A 23,886-nucleotide genomic window follows, 5' to 3' on the forward strand; every position below is an offset into this window, starting at 1 on the left:
ATGGATCTCCTTGTCACCAACTCCCTCTGCTGGCATTGTGTTTTCACCTCATGATGAAACCCTGTTCCTCATCAAATACGATTTTTATCTCCACGGGGTCTTAAAAATAGCAACTCCAAACCAAAACAAAATGTGTTTATTTACAAACAGAAGGGCTCCATGAAAACGGCTTGTTTGCAGGGCTCGTTTTCCACCCCACCTTCCTGCCTCCACCCGCCACAGTTCCAGTTCTTTCTACTGTCACGATCTGTGGGTCTCTAGATCTGGACCACACCTCGACACATCATTGTCAGGTCAGCAATGAAGCGTCTTTCACATAATGTACTGTCTCCATTTTTTTTTTTTTGGCCAAATATGAAGTACTTAAAATATGTACCCATATAAACTGTCACTAACTATTAACAGATTTGTGCTTATGACGTTTTTTTTTTAATTTTTATTTTTTGGCAGATTCCAATGTTAGAATCTTGCATGCCATCTGATTTAAAGGAATGATTAAAATCAAAGTGGGGGAAGGATGGGTAGGTAAAAGCTGAACTGTGCTTAACTGTTCTGGGAATGATACCATATTTAAAATCAATTCAGAATGGAAAATGGAGGTTGCTCTCAGGCATGACAGTCTATTTACAGCTCTGTTTCTGTTTCTAGTCCTCCCAAAAGGCAGATACACTGAGGACTCATGTCCATACATGTGTTTCCTATTCCCCGTCCATCTCATCTAGCAGGAAGTAGATTCAAGTGGAAAGCACAGTCTTGCCGATGTATTTCATCATGTAAAAGGAGACCCTGTCCCTTTAAATCTGTGGCCTGCAGTCTGAGATGGACAGACCTGTGCTGAAGGCTTTTTGTTTAGCAGAAGAATTCAATGAGTTTGGGGTGTGCATAATTAAGCTCACATCTTAGATCAGAGGAGGACTGGAGAACTGTACTTCTTTACACACTGAATTAGTATGATGTTATGACGAGCTGGCAGTCAGGGCTGGGGAAGGATCCTTCTGGGTCTTACTGGAATAAGAATGATCAGTGTGCCGCTGTCCTGGAAACAGTATTGTAAAAATGAGAACCCTGTAACCTTTACTTTCCAAAAATCGTCCACAAATTTTTGAAGTCACTCTGCCTTGTCAGTACATGGAGACATGCCTCACTCCAACTCCGACAGTGATGTGTGGAGGAACATTCTGGAAGCACATTGCATGACAATAGAACCACTATTTGATGGTCAAAGGATGGTGGGAAGGAAACTGAGAACTAGTGATCATCACTGAGTTTATCAGGCACTTATTATAGATCAGGCATCGACTATTTCTCTACATCATTTTCTTAAATCTTCCCAGCAACCCCGAGAAGTGACAATTAGCCTCATTTGACACAATTTACAAATGACTGACTTAGGATTCAAAAATCCTGTCTGAGACCCTATTCTTTCAGTGCACATGTAGATTGTTTATTCAAATGAAATTTAAATCAAATCAGATGTCATTGATCCTAGTCTCAGACCCAATGCAGACATACACTTCAGACTCTTTAAAGAAAGGGCAGCAGATAATACCGTTTCTGATGGGATTTCTTCTTGAAGAAAACTGAAGTGTGTCTGCTTTGGTACCCACCCTCTCCTCTTCTTCATCTCAGACCTTAGCCACTCATAAGCACTTCCTTTTCTACCCTTTATCTCTTCTCGCACTAGTTCTTTCTTTCTATACAGTTCTGTTCTGTCCGAGGCAGATATGAGCCGACCTCCTGAGGTGATGTGCCAAGTTTCCATTACTCATTTCCAGGGGCTGGGGAGAACGGAAGAAAAGACAGTCACCTTTGTCATCCCCTCATTTTGAGAAGCTGTTGCTGTGAGAAGTCGTGCTTCGGAATTGATAACTGCAAAATATGGGTTAGGGGAATGGTATTTTAAAAGCAAAACTACTAATGAAAAATGAAATATGTCTTTGGAAGAGTTAACTGCAGTATGGGAAAAATTTTCTCACTATTAGGCATTGACCATGCTTAAAGGGCAGAAGAGCTTAAAGAGGCCGTGAAGGAGGAACATTGTCTAGAAACAAGAAGATACTGTCTGGAAACTGAAGGGGCGTCATAGTTTTATGGAAAAAGAAAACAATTTAGTAAGATGCATAAGTGGCTTTATATTTGAATGATGTAATATTTTATTTAAACTGAGCCCATTTCCTAAATTGGGTCAGTCTCAGAAAACACAATCGGGTGGGGTTTCTTCTTGGCTGTAGAATGTGTATCCTAGACCTATAATAACTTTATTTCAAACTTTTGGCTCAATTTATAAAAGAAGTGAGAACAGAAATAGAGAAAAATAATCAGTCATTAAGCCCTAGCCCAAATGGTATGTGTGGATTAAGTAGGATTTGAAAGATATGTAGGACTTTGGCTTAATAAATACTCATTCATGGAACTATTTATGTTCTCTCCCTATTTCAACTTTTATGGACATTCCAGTGTCCCACTTTGCTGTACATTGTACTTCTCAGTGTTGTGGGCCCTTTTCTACTGTTGGACCCTTCTCCATCTCCTCCGTTCCTCATGGAGGTACGGAGTCGCGGCTCTTACTCCCCCCTTCCCTCAAGGATGTCCATTTCACCAAGCAGCAAGGTTTGTGAGACATAAATAAATCAAATACAGAAGAGTCAGTATTAGAATACTACAGGAAAGTAATTAGAAAATTCAAAAGACGGGAAGATTCCTCCAGCTGAGGACGCACGAGGGACAGCTTAGCGAGGCAAGCTGCACGAGGTCTTTTTATTCACAGAAGTGAATTACGGGTAACAGTTAATCAGACTGAAGTGGAGCAGGGAGGAAATTTCATGCAGAGACAAGTGCTTGAGGCAAAGCCTGGAGTGGGGATGTGGGGGGAAGTGGGTTTTGCATTTTGGAGGGAACACTAACTAGCCTTTAAAGGACTAGGAGGAAAAAGACTGCAAAGAGGGCTTAGGGACACTGTGCAAACCTTGAGTCCAGAAGTGTGTAAGCACCAGGTCTGCAAAAGTGCTCTTCTCTCCTGAGTTCCCAGCCGCTTGAGCGGTGTCAAGCACTAAGAAATAGGAGTTACAGTGCCATTATGATTACAGTAAAAGCAGATGGGAGAACATGCTTCAGATTGGTGGCCCAATGGGCTGCTAATACCTCTCCCTGAATTAGAAGGTCCTTGTAGGCCTGGGATGCACTGGGATGTGCTTTCACTGGAGTAGAACTGAACCACTTGTCAGACTGCAGGAATCCCTCTCTCCCCCATTTCTCCTCTCCCTGTACTCTCTCTTCCTTCCGCAGCTCCTCCCTGCCTCCCCACTCTTTCTTTCTCATTTATTGTCTTTATAATTTATGCCAGCCAATGCCTTTGACACGGAGGAAAGGATAGAGAGGCGGGCACGGAATTCATATTTGAAAATGAACTCAACAATTTAAAGTGGAGTGGATCTGAAAAGAAATTCCCAGAAAGGCCCCAGTTGGCTATGCTCATCTTCTTCTCCTCGCCAGACTGTGGCAGAACCACAGAAAGAACACCTGTGTGCCTCACCCCAACTTTCCAGCCTATAAGATGCTCAGAGAAACTCTCCTCTTGAAAACCTAGTGAGGCACACAGAAAGTGTTGCCACGCTCCTCACACAGGAAGCTTGGTCAACCCACACAGCGCTTCCTGCCTCTGAGCTCCTTCAGGTCCTCAGTGAGGAACTCTCAGGATCACAAGTCCTCTGTCCTCCAGTTCACCTTCTCACTTGCCTCCTTTTCTGTATTCCCTTGCTTAGGATGTTTGACTGCTTTCCAAGAGAACCACTCCCACGTTTCTGTGTAATGGTTAGAGCCAACTCTACTGGTAGGAGAAGCTGCCCAGCTCTTCTTTCATTGAGTACCTTAGTTTACAAAGAAAGGTACCCAACAGGAAGAAAACCATTCCCGCTGGAGTGAGGTCTGCACTTCCTGCTTATGCAGGACCAGGTGCAGTGCTGGACAGTGGGCATCAGCCGTGAGAGAAATGGACAGATGTCCTTGTGGGGTTAACCACCATGGTGGGCGAAGATGCAGACGTGATGGAGGGGACTGCCAGGGGACAAGAAAACAAGTGGGTGGCCTCTTTGAGGGTATCTTAGATGGTGTTTAGAGGACCCAGAGCCTTGAGGTAGGACAGAGCACAGAGGCTGTGTGCAGAGACATTCTAGAAGCATCTACCTTCCTTGGGGTACACAGGAGGCCCAAAAGATTCTCAAGGGAGACACCGCTCAGCAAGAGTCAAGAACTTCCATGTTTAAATCAGTGATTATGAGCACTGTGTGACAAATGTGTGCTGTGCAATCTGAACAACGTATGGTGTCATTAACATACATAATCTCACTTAAAACCCAGACATTTCTCCATGAAGAAGAGTGACTGGGTCAGATATCTGCCTACCTAGTGGGCATACTTTCATTCTCGTTGCTGTGGAGTCCCTGCCTTTTCACCTTCATCCAAAGAGCAGCATCCTTTTATTGCTTCCCTAGTCCTTCCACCCACCGTTGCTCTTCTCCACAGACTCTCTTCTGCCATGTTCAGCCATATCAGGGGCCCAAAGTGACAAGGACAAGTCATGAGGGACTGAGACCTCAGACACCATGTGGCAAAATAAATATTTCCTTCTAAGTCCTTTCTGGTGCTTATTTTTGTCACAGTACTGGAAAGCTGACCAACACCCCCATGGCAGGAAAATGCTGCTTTTTGGCTTAAAGGGTATTTTAGACACAATCAGCTTTTGAGAATCACCGATGGCAGTGGGATGTAGAAGACACTATGAGCTTGACACTAAGAGATGATGGATCTAAAACAGCCATCGTAGGAAAAGACTATTTCATCCTCTTCATATTGTCTTTGTCTCACCTAAATATGTACTGAGATATGAAGCTCCTTTCCCCTCAACCGAAAGTTCCATGACTTGCTGTTGACTGGAAATGTCATGAAATGAGCTAGATACCCATACAAGTGGGATTCCAGGTAATACGTAGAGGGTCTAGCTTGCAAGAAAGAGCTTTGCACATAGTTTATCTTAGAAAAACATATAGAGTAACACATGGGATCTCTTTGCACCTAAACGTCTCCTCGGTGTCCTTTCCTTAGTTGGCCATTAGTCATAATGCTTTTGTGAGTGTGTGGTGGTTTAAATGAGAATAGTGCCTGTAGGCTCCTGTGTTTCAGTGCTTGGTTCTCAGTTAGTGGAACTGTTTGGGAAGGACTAGGAGGTGTGGCTTTGGGAGGAGGTGTGTCACTGGGAGTGAACTTTGAGGTTTCAAAAGCTTATGCCAGGCCCAATCTCTGTCTCCCTGCCTGCAACTTTTGAATCAGATGTAAGCTTTCAGCTACTTCTCCAGCACCATGTGTGTCTGCCTGCTGCCATCTCCTCACTGTGATGATCATGGACTAGCCCTCTGAAACTGTAAGCAAGCCCCCAATTAAATATTTCTTTTTGTAAGTTGCTATGGTCATGGTGTTTCCTCACAGCAACACAGCAGTAACTAAGGCAGAGTGTGATATCCATTTCTATTGAATATTTGCTAGGATGATACATTTTATACTTTGCCTATTCTCAAAATCATATGAAGCCATTAGCAAAACTATACAACATTCAGTAAGATGAAAGTAAAATTAAAGGAATAATGAGAACAGCACTAAGGAGGCAAAGGCAGGCGGTGGATAGTTTGTTTGAGGCCAGCCTTGTCTACATAGTGAGTGAGTTCCAGGCCAGCCAGAGCTACATAGTAAGATCCTGTCCAAAGAAAAAAGAAAGGAAAGGAGGAAGGAAGGAAGCAAAAAAGAAAGGAAGGTATGGAGGGAAAAGTTGGAATAAAATAATGAGGTGAAATCAAGAAGAACATAGTTACTGGAAGCAGATTGAAAAAATCGTGCATGTGAGTTAAAACTGACACAGGCCTTGTTTTCTGCTCATTGGAACCTGCCCTGTCACTCAGCAGAAGCAGTAGTTGGCTTTCCCTGACAACCGAGAATGTTCCCCTGTATCTCTTCATAAGCAGAAATGCAATAGAAATATCACAAATAGTGCATTTATAATGACGACACAGGTCTGCGGAAGTTGGGGGTGGAGGCAAAGCTGTGCAGCCCAGACGGCCATGCCCTTTTCTGTCTGGGACAGGTTTGTCTTCCAAGAAAGTGGAACTGCTAAAGTGAGCCCAAGTTTCCAAACAGATGTGAGACCTGGAGCTCTTAGCTGTGTGCTAGAAGGCTGGAGTCGCCCCTGCAGCCCTGAAGCATGTATTGCCCATGCACTCACTTGGTCTCCCTCGCCATGGCGCTTTGCATTGGGACTTTTTGAGCCAACAGATCCTATGTGAGTTCCAATTGCCCTATCTGCGCTTCTTTTCTGGACTACATCCTTTCAGGGTTAGGACCTCTGTGCTCAAACCTGGGGTGTCCCCTTGCTTCTCAAAACACAAGGAGGAGCAGCAGGATTAAAAGCCCAGGTCTTATGATTCAGATTTACGATCCTCTATCCCCAAAGGGAAGTGTAAACATGAATCCTTTGGGGAAATTTCCCAAATCCAGCTCTTCTCTGCGGACCTTACAGGTGTTTCAGACTCTCCTTCGCAGGCAGAGTGGGGAGAGGATGGCTCTTAGGAGTCACAGAACACAGGAGCTAATTTGGGTCTATAAATGGAAAAGATCTCAGTAAAACCGTACAGAAACATATCATTTGAGAAATGAACATTTCCCATGCTTACGCCCCAAGAGAGAACACCTGCAGGCGCCATGGTGCGCTGTTCACATTTTTATTTTCTGTGGAAATGGTAATGTTTACATAGCTTACATATGGCCTTCTGTCCTGAGCTAGGGCGCCTGCAGAAGGCAATGAGTTTCAGCTTTCAGCGGGTCACGTGACGCCATGAGGTGGCCCAACCCTTCTGGCTCTGCTGCTGTCACTGGAAGCACATATGAAGGCGTGGGGGGATGGGGAAGCAATATGCGGTGCTTGTCCTCTGCTGTGTCTGCTGTGACACAGGGAGCTACAGAACACGCATTCTCACCCTCCCCTCTGGATTCCTGCTGTGATGTCCAACCCATCTGACATCAGGAAGCGGCTGAGCATTCAGGGAGGTGCCTGGCCGAGCTGCCCCTCTGGCCTGTCCTTTGACCTGGATAGAGGCATATGAAAATGAACCTGATCACTTTCTGATTGGAGAAATGGTCATTGCGTGGGTCTTTTTAACTCTCTCCCTGTTCAGTACTAACAAGCACAACATCCCGAATTCTCCAATGTGTGTCTTTGGTTCTAGAGCGCAGGAGACGAAGAAGTCCTCCCTGCAGCCTGGACGGTCTAAAGATGAAAGGACCATTGGGGCATTGCTACATGAGGGCTGCTTTCTTCCTGGCATGCCAGCCCCAGTGTGCTTACGAGTGTTACCGGAGATTAGTTCAGTGGGAGAGTACTTGCCTAGCACATGCGAGGCTCTGGGTTCATTCTCCAGAGCCACAAAAACACCTGTGTCTCCTTCCCATCCCTCCTTCAGTGGCTTTTCAGGAATGAGTGCTGGGAAGAGGCACTCGTGTTGGCTGAATAAACAGAGGGCAGGTGCCTACCAAGTACTGGTGTGTTTAGGTTTATTTTTCCATGCTTAGCTTTTCTTCCACAGTTGTGCTTCTATGGAATTATTTTTAGTTTTGAAAAGTTAGAAAAACACTAATATACAAACAAAATCATTTATTTCCACAGATCATCTAACATTTAGTTTTTCTTTCAGTGTGTGTATGTGTATATGTGTGCATGTACATTGCAGATATCATACACAATTTACCTTTAGGCTTTTACATGCATATCTCAGTAGAATACTCCATGTATAATCATTGTTTTGACTTTTGCCTTTGTGATTTTTGTCTATTGTTTTGTTAGTTTTGAAATCCCCCCTTACTTTCATATTTCTTTCCAGTGTTACGGCCCAGCCAAATATACACTTATGCTTTAAATGATCTCATTATTTGCACTTAACATCTGTGTAGAATTTGTTTCAGCACAAGGATAATATCAACCTTGATTTTTTTTCCCTCTATGTCCTTTGCCAATTTTTCTAACTATTATGTGGATAACCCTGAATTCTTTAGTGGTTTCCTTTGTAATTGTACAAAAAAATGTAGTCTTACCAGGATCTGTTGTAGGCCTTGCTGTTGGGTTTATTGATCTGCCTGCCAGCTCTTTTTATAGACTGTGCTGTTTTCACTGTCTTGCAGCACAACACAGGACAAGTCACCCTCTTGACCCATTTGTTTAGGTTATGTTTGGGAAAGTGGGACACAGGACAATTAATAAGCAGTAGAATTAGTAGTTCCTTAATTTCATTCCACATTTAAGGTAATCAAACATGTCATAATAATTTCTTGCCTGTAACCTCAATGTGTATATTCAATTTATCCAATCTAACAGCTAGTATCAACATATTTGAGAACACATTTTAAAAGCATGACAAACTGTGTCCTGTTTCCTGTCTCTACCATACATCTTGAGATTTTTCTTTGTCTTTTGCCAAGCTGACTTTAATTGTAACATTGTGATGGCTTTGAACAAAAATTTATGGGTTTTGATCCGTGATCTCTATAATGATTAATAGATTGTTTCAGGAATGAAAACTTGACAGCTTGTGGGATGGTTCAATAGTTAAGAGCATGTTCTTCTCTAATAGGAGACCCACATTCAGTCCCCAGAATCTACATCAGGCAGCTCACAACCAACTGAAACTCCAGCTCCAGGTTTTCTGACCTCCCTCTTCTGGCCTCTGTGAGCATTGGATTCTTCTGCACACACCTATGTGCAGACAAACACACATAAACACATTGTTAGAAATAATTAAAGTTAAAAATTGTTCCTCATTAAGAGTTGATAAGTGCTGTGAAATATTTTATGTATTTCCACCCATAGGTCAAGAAAAGAAAGTTATTCTTAAGCATGCTTACATCTCAGTTTATTTAATTAATTTATTTCATTTTTGAGACAAAGTCTGGCTGTGTGCCAAGCAACTCAGACTGGCCTAGAACTCACTGCGTAGCCCAACTGGCCTGAAGCACACACTTTCTCTGCCTCACCTACACTTGGCTTTGTGCTTGCTTCTTTTTAGATTTTCTTTTAACATTTTATTTATTTATTCATTTGTGTGTGTGTGTGTGTGTGTGTGTGTGTGTGTGTGTGTGTGTGTGTATACATGCCAAGGTTTGTGTATAGAGGTCAGAGGGAATCTTGCCACAGTTGTTCTCTCTTTCTACCATCTGGGGTCTGGGGAATCAAACTCAGTTGCTCAGGCTTAGCAACAAGGCCCTTTATCCACTGATCCCTCTGCTGGCCCCACGTTTGCGTCTTACGGACACTATTCGATTCACTCTTTCATGCAAGATGCATTTATGGTTCCTCTCTCTGTGTGAACAGGACACCAGTGCTGTGGTCCCTGAATATGCAGCAAGAAGTGAGGAAAGTGTCACATTCTAGGAGAGACAATGCCATCGATAAACAAATAAGATCTGTGCTGTCACACCTCACGGTTCTGGTGATGACAAACCCTGGCTCTGACAGGGCGTTGCTCCTCCAGGGGGGCCTGGGAAGACGCTTTCTGCATCTCCTTGCATCTGGTGCTGTCTGACTTGGAGCCATGTCCCTCTGTGATCACACCACCACCACCTCGTGTGTCTGAGATCTGCTTTTGCTTCTCTCACAGGACACTTGTCACTGTGTTTAAGGTTCACTACCCAAGAGAAGTGTCTCCTCTTCAAATACTTAAATCAACCCCATTTTGCCATACCAGGTGGCTGCTCTTTGATCCTAGAAGGTCATATTTACAGGATCCTACACGATAACTAACACATCTTTTGGGATGAAAAGAAAAGCAGTCCCAATATGTAAACATTTACTCCAGAATTCAAAGGCCTGGAAAAAATCACAGAACCAGCAAGGCAATGGAGGCACATCAGTTAGGGAGGAGAGGGAGAGCACCAGACTGTAAGAAACGTGTTTCAATTAGATGCAATATGTTCCTTTCAAGACCCTTCAGCCCAAACTCATAAGGGCCACCTTCTCCAGTTGTCCGCAGGGCACATTCCTAGAGAAGGACTCCTTCTTACCCGACATTAATATGAGGAAAGTGATAAGAGTTCTCTAGCTCCCAGGAAGCTAATCACAGGAGAAGGACACTCAGCATCATATGAATAATTTGTAAGTTCCTTAGTGTCTCGATTAAATTTGTGGAAAATCAAACTCAATGAGAGTAGTTATGAGTTAGAATAAATTTGAAGTAAACCCATCAATTTCGAGTGTGAAAGAGGTGAGCGAGACAGCACCGAGGGGTGGGGAGGAGTCTGAGTGTGTTGAAATCAGCTCAAGGCGTGAATGCAGAGGTTCAATGCTTGCTGGTCTTCTAAGCATTCTGCTCAGGCTGTGAGCTTGCCAGTACTGGGACCAGCAACTCCCTGCTTTGACATCACCAGGGGTCTCTAGAGAAGCCTGTGGCCTAGCTTCTTAACTCATCAAGGTTTCCTCCTGAGGCATTAAGGAAGTACTTTTCACTTTCTGTTTTTCAAATTACCTACTTCTTTCTTTATTTTTTCAGTAGTCAATGGGTACTGGGCATTGCAAGCCCCATAAAAGTTCTAATTCTAAGCATCCAAGACTCATTATACCGGGAAACAGGGTATGTTGCTAGAACAGGAGGTAAGCATTTCTGGGTGGGGGGAGTGAAGAGCAGAGGGATGCACACTCTCATTTTATGCTTCTGAGCTCAGATTCTGAGCCATCAACACAAACTGAGATGGGTACTCTTTCTGACTTTTGATCCTTTATATTTTTCCCTGCCAAAAATCCCCATGAGAAAAAGCCCTAAAGTGGAAACAGGGAATGTACTTTCATATGAGCCAAAATACTTGGTTATACATGCTATTAAAGGCTGAGAATGGATTTTAGAATTTATTTTGATAAATTTGTCTTCTAATGCAGCCAGAATTATTGAGAAGACCACATGGCTTTAGAGGATGTATTTGTTGTCTTTGGGAACCAGTGGTTAGTGAGTTATTAAAGGCTGTCAGTGTGAACCAGACTACATGGATTTGGATGTGAATCCTTGGTAGCAGGGAAACTTGTGGATTTTCTAGTTCCATCCAGCTAGGGAAGAGTAACTTACAAATACGTCAGCTGGTAGCAGAGGGTGAATAATTTTATCAGAAAGTGTGAGGCAGAGGATGTGAAGATAAATGTAAAAGACTCGGACAAGAAAAGAAAGCAGTCTCATCTGCATCTGGGTATCAGTGACATGGAGGGCCAGCTAGTCCCTTGTCAGAGTCTGTCCTGTGAGTTTTAAGTAGGATGTTTCCCAACATCTTGGATTCCAAATGAATTCTTGTGAAAAACACTGAGGTATGCTGCCGAAACATCCCAATGTCACATCCCAGTTATCTGCTCAAGGCAGTATGTTGTAAGGGGTGGGCTGGTGGAGAACTGGTCTCTGAACATGTTTAGGGGATGGAGTATGACAATCAAAGGAAGTGTGACAATCAAGGAATCAAATGAACACTTATATCCTACTGATAAGAAGTGTGTCTTTTATGGTAAGTACTGTTAGATGTTTACTGTTGCTATTAATTGGGTTAAAAAATCAAATTACACTAAGCCTGCAGGTTTAGGACTCCAGTGTTTTATGTAACCCACCATGTATTTATTGCACACAGCCTCTCCCTTTATTTGTAGTTTCTCCTTCTGTGGTTTCACTTACCTCTGGTCAACTGGCCTGAAAATGTCAATGGAAAAGTCTAGAATAAATACAAAATTTGAATAGCTACTCTTAGTATTGTGATGGAACCTTGATTGTTCTCCTCCTACCCAGGGTGATACATCATCTCTTTGACCAGTGTATGTTTTCTCTACTTGGCTATTGGCTATTGTTAATTCCTCATTGTATTGCATGCTCACAGTCATGCACATGTAAGATAGAACTTAACATTTGGCACCGTGTGTTTTCGGCACTCAATATGGGCTTTTGATCTTCATCCCCTTTGGTGAGGAGTGTCTAGTGTATGTGTAATACAGTTAGTTAAAATAAATATTTTCGTAGCTCTAGTTGGGCTGGCCACAAGACTGGTAACAAAAATGGAATGTATAGGATAAGAACAAAGCGCACTTTCCCCTGGGCAGCTACAGTTATGTGTCCCTGCACCTGCTTTAATGAGCAAGGGGTGGCTGACATCACTGTGTACCTGCTGGACAAAAGAGGCATGGGTAGTCCCTAGTCAGCATGGCTATGCAGGGCTCTGACTGGGACCTCCCTTCAAGATAAACCTGGCCTGGGAGATGACTCTCTCCACTCTAGGGCATGAATTTTGTCTCGGTGTTGGTTTTCTAGAAATCACACACCTTACTTCCTGCTTTTTTTTTTGTTTGTGTTCATGCTGCTGCTTTCAAACTGGGTGGACATATCGAGGAAAACAACTGGCATCTTGTAGGTTTTTATAGCCATATGAATGTTTATAAATCCGTGTGACTAGACAAGATCCCCCAGGTATCGTGAAAGGAAATAGGAGCATGCAGGACCTCAGACCTCAGCCTTTTAATTGGAGTGGACCAAGCAAGTGAGAAGGAGAGTTCTCCAGAGGAAGAAGACAAATGCTCAAGACTGGCCAGGCGGAAAGCTGGAGAGGAGAGAGCCAAGCTCTGCTTTCTGAGCAGCCTTGGGGACAAATCAGCTGTGCCAAGCATCACAAGTTACACTTAGCTGCAAAGAATTGCCAACATGTTTATGGCCTCACTGACCTTCCTCCTGTCTTATAGGTAAAAGCCACTGACGCAGATGCGGGGCTCTACGGCTTGGTCCAGTATTCTCTTTATGATGGCTTCCAAAGCTATGAGGCACCTCCGGTGTTCCAGATTGACTCACAGGATGGTCGCATCTGTGTGTCCCAAGACATAGACAGGGAAAGGGATCCTGGCACCTTTGACCTGCTGGTGAAAGCTAAGGATGGGGTAAGTTTTTGGTATAAAACACCAAACACTCTCAAAAGCGAGCCACAGTGAACACATGGAAGCATGGGAATGACATGACAGTTAGCTCACCGTGTTCCACACAACCACTACTTCCCTCTAATACTAAGTGTTATTGTATCATCTATAAATATTTCTAACAGACAATGACTTCAGAGAAAACAGAACTACCATATACTATCAATCAGTCTTTGATATGGCATCCGATATCCACACTATGTTAACAGTTTTGGATTATCTAATTATATCTTTTAATAATTGGTGTGTTAGGATCCACATCAAAGTGAGACCACTACCGTTACCCTTCATATGATATTTTACAAATCAGGTCACTTATCCTGTTATTTTCCACATGCTAATGGTGGTGGATTGTATTCTAGGATGGGTCTAGAATTTGCTCCTTTATTTTCACTGTTCCCTGTAAAATGGCATCCAACACAGGAGCTGAATGGTTTCGGGTTTCTTTAGGGCTGTGCATTTCCTATCAACAGATTGGTTGATTTCCCGAATTCTATTATTTCTTTTGCATTTACTGTGGGCTGCCTCGACACTAGTGCTCTTAAATCAACATGTATTACCATGAAAATAATTCATACAGGAAAGGCAAGATTCTCTCCCTCTCTCTCCCTCTCTCTTCCTCTCTCTCTCTCTCTCTCTCTCTCTCTCTCTCTCTCTCTCTCTCTCTCTCTCTCTCTCTTGTCCTCTCTCCAATTTTTAGAATGGCCAGTTGATGCTCTAAGTGATCCCAAAGGTGACTATTGATTTTTCCCTGTTTTGAATATAAACTCCTTTATATTTTATATTGAATATATTTGATAGTGAATATAAACTCCTTGATATTTGACAGATTCAATACATTGATGACCTTATAAGTTTTTTAAACTTTTTGCTTTTTATTTTGTCTATGTGGATGTTCTGTCTACATGTCTGTCTGTGCACTTTGTGCATGTCTGGTGCCTGCAGAGGCCAGAAGAGGGTACAGTGCATTGGATTTCCCTAGAACTGGAGCTACAGATGGTTGTGAGCAGACATGTGGGTGCTGGGCCTTTGTAGAGCAGCCAAGTACTCCTGACCACTGGGCCACCTCTCCAGCCCAAATTATCATTTTGGACACTCACATTGATGGAGCTTTGCACAGCAGAAGAACTGTTGATTTGTTTCCTATGCCTATGTAAAAATGAAACAAAACAACAACAACAAAACCAAACCAAAACAACATCAACAACAAACTCTTAAGCTGCCAGATAAAATACATTTAGAAAAATATACAAATCATAAATGTGTGGCTCAGTGGATATTTGAAAAGTGGGCACTCTCAAGGAAGCAGATGAAGAAATGATAGTTTCTCATGAACTTTCCCTGAAATTTGTGCCCCCCACAACTCCAGTCCCCGCCCCTCTCAGCCCCACCCTAAACTTCATGAGTGAGCACTATCCACCTCTGACATCAAACTGGCTTTTAGCTTTACCTGAAAGGACGCATACACCATGTGTTTCTGTGCTCCTTCCTTTGCTGAACGTTATCTGGGAATACCATGTACACTGTTGCATGTGACTACGATCCCCTCATCCTTACTGATCTGTGGATATAGTGATTAGATCATAATTATATATATTCTACAAAGGATGGTCTATGTTAGGATATTAAAATAGTCTTTCTACTAATACTCTTTCAAACTAAATGTATTTTAGAAACTGAAACATAAATTATAAAAATATGACTATTAGTGAAGTAACATGCAATGTTTGAATACTTATATACATTGTATAATCTTTAAATCAAGTTAACTGTACTTACCCTCCATAAACATAACATTTCTTCTAGCTTTTTGAAAGTGTGCCACATTGACATTGTCTGTGGTCACCCTGCTGTGTAAAAATACACCAGAGTTTCCTTCTACATGACTCTAACTTGTACCCCATGATCACACCCATCACATCACCCTCATCCCTCAAATTCCTCTCAAATATTGTAAACAGCATCCTACCCTTACTTTGTGAAATAACTTTTTATATTTCCCATGTAAATAAGATCGCTTGGTACTTATCTTTTTGTGCTACCCTTATTTTACTTAGCATAATTTATTTACTACCATCCATAATGTCTCAAATGACAGCTCAGGTTTCCTGGCTCTTGATGTCTCAGGGTCATCTTCACCTTTGTTTGCCTTGAACTGAGGAGCACATGTTTAATGGTGATCATGGTCCCATCCTTTGTGACCATCATGTACACCTCCTGCGGGAGTGGACTTCAGGATGCTCTCTCCCAACAGTCTTGCTTGTGTCTGTCACCTTTGGCCACTTCTCCCCCCCACCCTTACCTAGCCTCTGTTTTCTCTTCTTGGACCTAGGCGGTTTTATCTGCCTCTTAACTCACTATTCATTCCCAGAAGGCTGGGGCACTACAGAAGTCACCCTCTAGGTCTTTCCCCTCTCCTTAGAAGAGTTGTAGCCCATGGCTCAGCACCATGGCCACCAGAATACCACATGACAGTGTGAGATTTAAGTGGGAATCTCAGTCCCCACCTAATTGCTGCTTTCTTTCTCAAAGGAGAAACTATGTCTAGAAATATGGTGGTCGTCTGAATATTTGCTTCCATAGGTATTGATAGTGCCTAAACAGAGTGATAGACATTTGGTAGTCCAGTCTGGATACAAGCCCAGGCCCCTGTGTAAATAGATTGCTCCATGTTAATGTATTCTGCCTAAAAGTATACATGTCCCTTGTACTCTCATGGAAATGGCCAGAAAATAGTTCCTTGTGTCTCCCAGGCTCTCATCTAGTGGCCACTGAACTTCAAGGTGAATTTGACTTCTTCCTAGGTTTGGTGGCCAGATGAAGAACCATGAGTCTATGTAGGGGTAGACATGTCTCTGCTGGGGATGCATACACCACAGCAAAAGTCACTGGATGTCCATTGCCTTGAACCATCACCACAGCCTAGAGAGCATCATGCCTCAGAACTGAATCCCAAACTTCAACTTTATTCCAGATACCTTTTCCGATTTTATAAATGTTGAGTTCATGACACAAGCAACTTGTTTTGTCATTTAATTATTTGTCCCCTAAAAGGACCAATCCATAGTCTCAGAGTGAACATTGAAGGATACATTTAATCTTGGTGAAGGTGTGGAGCACAGAGCTTCTGCCCTCTATGTCCTTTTAGCATCTCATGGTTGGAGTAGCTCATCAAAGCTATTAGGCATCTGATAGCTTCCTGATCTTGCCCCTGCTTAGACCTGAAACTGCCCACAACATTTCTCATGTGTGCTTCAGAGTGCATACACAAGAAGCAACATAGGTTGACCTGGGCGTCTGTCCTTCTTCAGTGACAGGATCCTAAGTGGGAAGGACAGGAGATCAGAGAATAAAGGACAGTACTGTTGGGATCAGGAGATCTTGTGAAAGCTGATGGCTTATGTAAGCAAGCTTATTAAGAAGTACAACATCTCATATACTACTTCATACAATGGGAGAAGTCAGGGGAAAACTCATCAAATGATGTTGTACACAAGAAACAAATGATATCTCAAGTGCATCAGAGACCTAGCACACAATAGTCTTGGGACTGATGGGAAAAGCTGGATTCTCAGGCTATAAGCAGCTACCCCACGGCCCAGTCCCAGGCCTCTACTGGCATTGACAAACATATTCCTCCTTTTAGAAGAGAAACTGTCTATTCTCCACATATGAGGACCTCAGGGAAAGCTTTGGATCACCCCAGCCCTCAGCATTATAGGTACAGTATATGAGTGCCTGCCTGTATGTACACACATGTGCTTGCGCGCGCGTGCGTGTGCACACACACACTCATAGATTGCTCAGAATTATGTCATTAAAAATGTTGGTACAGATGAAGATAAAAATTGGTAATGACTAAATAGCTAGCCCCTAAAAATAATCTAGACTACATTCATAGAATAATTAAATCAGGTAAAGTATCTTGGGTTCAAGCTGTGGGGATTCTGACCATAACATGTTTATTTAAAACAATAAACTGAGCCTTGGCATAGGTCCTTTTGTTATTTAGAGTCAGTCTGACAATTTGTGGTTTCCCTCAGATTCTTTCTCTTTCTAATAAATGACCTGTGTGTCCTTGGTAGAAAATTGCTGAAAATCCATTTTCAGGTGGTTCTTAAGAGGATTTTATCTATTGATAGAATAATTTTTCTTATAAAGCACCCTGGACGTTCTGTGCATCTTCTCTCCTGCTCTATTTATCTTGGTGATGACTGTCAACATACATTTTCTAGTCCAGTCAGTTCTCCTTCTCTACTGACACCACATCTAACATATCCTATTTTTGTGGCTGCAGTGATTGCTGTTTATCTCACACGCAGAGGATGCTATGGAATTATAGAATGGAACCAATTAATTGGATTGGCAGTCAAGTTATTATCTAAAATTAAGCTCTACAATTTAATTATACCATCCTTCTGTCTAAGCTTTGTGTTTCTTTTTCCGATCCATTCTCACAAACAAAGCTCTCATTTTTTTGGTATGCATTTATCATTCTCTGGCCACTTTTGTTGCATCTGGAATTCTATAACTGAAATATGTGTCTGGAAAACAAAAATAGATTTCTACTTCATCTTCCTACTCAAGACTTAATAAAGGTTTTTGACAGGCACTCTAGAGAGTAAACTGACTTAGCCCCTCACCACTCTGTGTCTTCATGATAAGAGCTGGCTATTAGAGTTGGGATCCATGGAGTATGGAATGCAGGCGGAATCGCAAACAAGCTTTCTGAATAAAGGAGTGTATCTATTTACATTCTAGTGGCTTATGTTATTTTATCCTATTGCCTAAAAAGTGTTCAATTGTCATTTTAAATTGTGTGTGTGTGTGTGTGTGTGTGTGTGTGTGTGTGTGTATGTGTGTGTGTGTGTGCATGTGAGTTCAGGTGACATCAGAGAACACTGGACCATTGCCCCAGCCTCATATTCAACTTCTCATTCTAGTCTTTCGTTTCACTGATTACTAATTGACTTATATGAGGATGGTGCAGTTACCCAGTGTTCCAGCTAAGGGCCAAACCTAAAATGTCCTTCCAGCCACTCATTCAAGGATTAAATTTGACATGCCTTAACACCATTCCTCTTTATTCTCATCTCTCAGAGATGAAGCTTCCCCATCATGATTACTCCCCTTCTTATCCCACCTGTTCATTTCAGCTGTTAATTGGAATCAGTGTCCCAGTCACTATTTCACTCTTTAAATTTATTTGCTGTCACCCAGCAAATTCTTCATAGACTCCACTTGGTTGTTCTGTTATTTTCTCCCTATGATGGGAAATAGCCTGTAGTCCTAGAGATACTGATCCTTCCTACTCAGTAAGGCCAGGAACTGCAGTAATTGCAGTCCTAAGGTTGTAAGATGGCTGCCTTTCTGTCCTAGTTACTTCTCTATTGCCATGAAAAAAAAATGACCAAGGCAGTTTATTGAAGAAAGTGTTTAATTTGGGTTCATGGTTTCAGAGGTTAGAGTCCATGATCATTGTGGCAGAGAACTTGGAAACAGGCATCAGGCATGGTGCTGGGTGGGTAGCTGAGAGCTCACATCTCCATCCATAAGCACCAGGACCAGATAGCTAACTGGGAATGGCAGGAGTCTTTTGAAGCCTCAAAGCCCAACCTCAGTAACATGCTTCTTCAAGGCCACACCTCCTAATCCTTCCCAAATGGTTCCATCAACTGGGAACCAAGTATTCAGACATATTAGCCAATGGGGGCCCACTCAAACCACTACAACTTCTAAAGCCATTTCTATTCCTTTCTCCATTGAAAATTAATTCAGTCCTGAGCCTCCTGTTTCAAGAATATGTTAATGCCACCTGGTGAGAATAAGACCACTACCACAGTTTTTGAGCCAAGTTTGAAGCAAGCTTTAATTAAGTTTTGGCCAAGATGATGGACTCTGGCTGGGTCCATTCTGGGGTTCCCAGAAAATGGTGACAAGTCACGTTTGACAGAGGCTCATAAAGGCAAACCCATAAGGCTGTGTATTTCCAACCAGATCCAATCAAGGGCAAGCATACATCTTGAAGTACTTCCTGCCTATGTACCTTCTGCCGACATGTGCTTGATAAAGCACACCCAGTGCAGTTGGATCAAACAAACTTGTTTAGGGGAGTGAAAACATGGATTGTTATCTTCCATAAACAACAGCCTCCCACACTTCAGGAAGTATCTGTCCTTGGGCAAGGGGCTTACAGGTTAGAGGCATTTTTGTTTTATGACTCTCTTAGGTACATTAATGAAAACTTAGAACATAACCTAGCTCTCACAAATGCAGTGCAGATGTCCCTGTTGGTCACTGTCCTGTTTCAAACTCCCAGTCACTTAAGACTTCTGTACCCGGCTCATCTCGGAGTCTTCATGCCTGTCACTTTGATAATCAGCTTCCCTTTCACTACAACAAAACATCAAAGATTATTAGCTTTTAAAGAGAGAAGTTTTATTTTAGCTCATGGTTGGAAGGTTCAAGTCTGTTAGAGTGGCCCTATTCTTTGGACTTCTGGAAGGATGAAAAACTCATGGTGGTAGTACATGTTTCCCCTCATGCTAGGGAAAACGAAGAGAAATAAGCCAGCATTCTACAATTCCCATTCAAAAACACACCCCCAGAGGCCTAAGGACCTCCAGCAAGCCCCACGATCTGAAGCCCCACATCACCTCCCAACAGCACCACCCTGGGGACTAAGCTTTGAACACACGGTCACTGAAGGGACTTTCAACATCCTAATTCTAGCAGCCAACACTCCTTACCAGATTTTCAAGGTTTTCAGCAGAGCCATCCAACCCCGGCTCCTCCATGGTGACTTTCTCATTTGCAAGGATCATCGCTTCCTCTGAAATGTTGATTCTCAGCACACTACCTTCTGATAAGCATTTTTATCTCCTGTGTCACTTAGCTCACAGGAATCCCATGCACACAGGAATTCCTCTTTGGTAAGATCACTGAAGTATTACATATCATTAAAGTCACTCGGATGCAAATTCCCTTCCCTAGGAACTCTCTGGTAAAATCCCAGCTCTGTCTGAACTCTGCTTTTTCTGCTCTTAAAAAAAAAAAGAACACTCATATTTGAGGGGAACTTCTTTTCCTTCCTGCTACCCATCTCCTTCCTTATCTGGTTATCAGCTTTGTGCTCTGTTAGCAAATCACACTGTTTGCATCAGAGACAATCCCGCCGAGTCTTAGGGTCCATGCACCCCAGCCTGCTCTAGAATGTCATCCCTATAGTGACCTTTTCTTCTTCTTATATAGTTGAATTTCTCAAATCCTTTTATATGACTCCCATAGCAAACCCAGCATAACAGCAACCTCTCCCTCCGAAACCACACTTCTTTTCATTTCATACACCTTCTTAGAAAACCATCTACTTTTCTGTCTATGCCGTAGCAAATAGATTTCAAAGAGCTGTTTCTACTTCTCATTTGTCAACTTTCTCTCTTCATTCTCTCCCCCCTACCTTTCTCCGAAAACTGGTGTTATCAGAACAATTATAGCTGTGCCACATCCTGGGTTCTCGGTCTGTTCATTTCTATTTTACTTGGCCTCTCAGTTGATCTGAAAATATCCTTTGAATGCTGCCTTGCTTAGCTTTTGTGATACCCAGCTTACCAACCTTTCTTTAGCAAGATGGACACTCATTTCTCTTCACCTCTGCCCATGAAATATAGACTGAAATGCTCTGCCTTAGTGCACGAAGATGCAAAGCACCGCTCACTGAGTTAAGAGTTGTGGAGGGCAGATATTAATATTCTACTGCTTAGGAGTCCCATGATGCAAGAGCAAAGAGAACAGAAAGTAGAAAACTGACAGAGTAGAAATAATGGAAGAAAAATTTCCATGTGTGCTGACTGCCTCAGGCAGCCTTCTGGGCCTCCCACGGTGGATGTTTGCAAGCTTAGAGCTTTTTAAAAGGACATGGACTTTCCCCAGCATAACTTGAAGGGATTGACATTCAGGTAGATTGCTCAGGCATTTCTTACCATAACTTTAAAAGTGAAATGGTCAAAATTAATTGAAGTGATCCATGACTTATTTATGGAAGTCTGAGATAAAAATTGAGAAATACCAATGCATGGATTTAGGGAATGAATTAAGTACATGCTGCTGTGTAAGCAATTTTTCCTCAAGTTTGAACCTTAAGATAATACAGTTTGAAATTGCCAGGAATCTAGAAGCACTCTGGTGAGTGTTCTGCTTCAGAGTCTCTTCTGATTGGCATTATGAGATGAGCCAGACAATATACTGTGAGCCCGTTTTCGGGTTCCTCATGGCTTACCCAGCAGGTCTGCATAGAGGATGATTGGACCACAGGCCTGAGTGCAGGTGTCTGAGATGGTCTGCACTTGGCTGTGCTGAGGGAGGAGGTCTTTTGCTCTTCCCTTGGCATTTCTATAAATACCTTAGGGCAGAGACAGTCAGGGCCCGTTGGAATAGATTCCAGGCCCTCTTGAGGCTATCCTGTATTTTCTGTCCATTTATTTCCACATTCTAAATCCTTCTATCTAATATTTCCTGCTGCTCTCACTAAAGAAAACTCTGGGTAACTATGGGGTTGGTGGTTAAACACCCCACAACATACTGTTTCAGAGCCTTAGGAAGTGAAGCAATTATGCTTAGATTTGCTTTCCTGTTGCTGTTCCCTGTGGGAGGCTGATTTCCTAGCATGCTCCTTCCAAAGAGAGTTCTATGATTCAGAAAGAGTGAGTGCAAGCTCACAGGTTAGCATGACTGCAGCCATCTGGGTCCAACTTCATCTCAAGACAAAAAAACGTTCTGTAAGACTGACACATGAACTTCATCTTCGTGGATGTTGGATATGTTTATAGTCTTGAGGAAAGCCAAGGACACTTCGGTTTGCCATGGCCTCCTTTGTTAAGCTCAGCATATAAATTTCTTCCTCTTAGCATAGGATGCAGGAATCCACTGTTTAGCTACCCCACAGAGCACACCTCTGTCCATGAGTCACTGATGATTTCACTTTGGAATATCCCAGAAAGAGGCTCTTGAGGCAAAGAACTGATTTGGTGAATTTGCCATTTTCACAATTTTTTTTTTGTTTGTTTGGTTTTCAAGACAAGTTTTCTCTATGAGGCCTAGATGTTCTGGAACTCACTCTGTAGACCAGGCTGGCCTAGAACTCCCAGATATCCACCTGCCTCTGCCCCTCCACCCCCCGAGTGCTGGGATTTAAGGTGTGTGTCACCACTGCCTGGCATTTTCACGTTTTTTTTAAATCAAAGAGCCTTTTACATAATTTTAAAGATCCACTTCTTTGCTAACCTACCTATCTCTTTGTGAAACCTAATTTGATCAGCACTTCAGTGATGCCATTAGTCATGTGCCTCCCGGGGACTTGGGTAAAAAGCATCACAGCTTTGAATTTTACTCTGCTAAGTCTCTTTTTGTGATATTTTCAGTATAAATATATTATTTGTAAAATAAATACATTTAAAAATATTAGCAAATAAAGATATGCCCTAAGGCTTTCTATACCACAGTTAAAATTATTATTATTATTTATTATTATTATTATTATTATTATTTATATGTACACATGGAATGTGTATGTGTACCATGGTAATTGTGTGGTAAGAGGACAACATTGTGGAGTCAGTTCTCTCCTTCCCATCTTATGTGGGTTTCAGGGCTCTAACTCACGTTCCTAGGCTTGGATGGTAAGCAGCATTACCCTTGGAGGCATCTTGCCAGCCCTGGAGTATATATTTTACCAATGGGATGCATTGCATTACTTTTCTAAAATGCAAATTTTTTTGAATTCCTATACAAACCTATCTGTCCCTAAGTATTTAGGATACGGAGCCTGTAAGATCTACTATGGCCATTCCCTCTGGGTTGAACATGCTCACTGCTGGTATCTTGAATCAGAGCAGTTGTGCTCACCTGTAGGTGACCCTCATGAGGTTGGAACCACCAACATTGCACATGGAGGGAGAAGACCACCCTGGAGGCTCCTTACCTCCTCTCCCTGGGATATATAATCTATGGGGTAAGCAACTGTTGGGAGAAGGAGACTCTTCAGCAGTGTGAGTAAGCTGTGTTTAGAACTCAAGTGATAACAGCATCCATGAGCTGTCAGTCATGCACTGGTATGGTGTTTCAGGGATGCAGCTGCCCAAGCTACCCTGCACCCGTAAGTGAGTCCAGCATATCTACTGCTTTACCCAGCTAGACGGGATCCTTTGTTTGTAGAATCCTCTCTTTGATCTGTTGCTGCCCCCTCTGCCTGGGGTGAACAGACAGAATAGATACGTTCTCTTCAGGAAAGTTGTGTACCGGACCTTATAGTTGACAGTTATGAATTATTATAAGTACTTCCATCTGTACTATGCCCTTCATTTCAGTGACAGGCTTGGGAAAATATAGATTCCATGCCCTCACCTTACACACTTTCCAGAAGAGGTAGCTTTTTCTAGGGTCAGGCTGACTCTTGGCGTGTTCTGGTCTTGCAAATGGATGGATCGAGCTTTAAATCCGGCACTTTGAGCTCTCAATTGTTCCCCTGGGTGATAGGAAAAGTGCTGTGGTATCTGCTTCCTGGACCATATTCCATAGAAACAGCAGCCTGTCTTCCTTTTTACCTACAATGGAGCCTGAGCTAATATATAATATACAATATGTAATATATACCATAAAATACATAATATACAATATATAATGCACTGGGACTACTTCAATCTCCATGTGAGTCTCCATGAAATAAGGTCTTTCTACCACAGAGGAAGTTTGAAACTTAAGAAGTTTACAAGAAGTCATCAAGGGCTCAGAGGGTAAGCGAAGCTTTACTCCAGGTTAGACTTGATGCTCGTAGTCTTCGGTACCCTGAGCCAGCCCTGGGCCTTAGTTTCTTATTGTGG

The 23,886-nt window shown here is 42.5% G+C and overlaps 1 protein-coding gene across 1 annotated transcript in view; it reads left to right on the forward strand.

Moving 5' to 3' along the window:
* Dchs2 (dachsous cadherin-related 2) overlaps nucleotides 1-23,886 on the forward strand; it is a 216,061-nt gene that overhangs the window by 88,417 nt on the left and 103,758 nt on the right. Inside the window, exon 2 of the mRNA XM_059265537.1 lies at nucleotides 12,785-12,976. Within this exon, the coding sequence (XP_059121520.1) occupies nucleotides 12,785-12,976 (192 nt within the window). The remainder of the gene's footprint in view (nucleotides 1-12,784; nucleotides 12,977-23,886) is intronic.

This window comes from Peromyscus eremicus, chromosome 6 (assembly GCF_949786415.1).
Source record: "Peromyscus eremicus chromosome 6, PerEre_H2_v1, whole genome shotgun sequence".
NCBI classification, from domain to species: Eukaryota; Metazoa; Chordata; class Mammalia; order Rodentia; family Cricetidae; genus Peromyscus; species Peromyscus eremicus.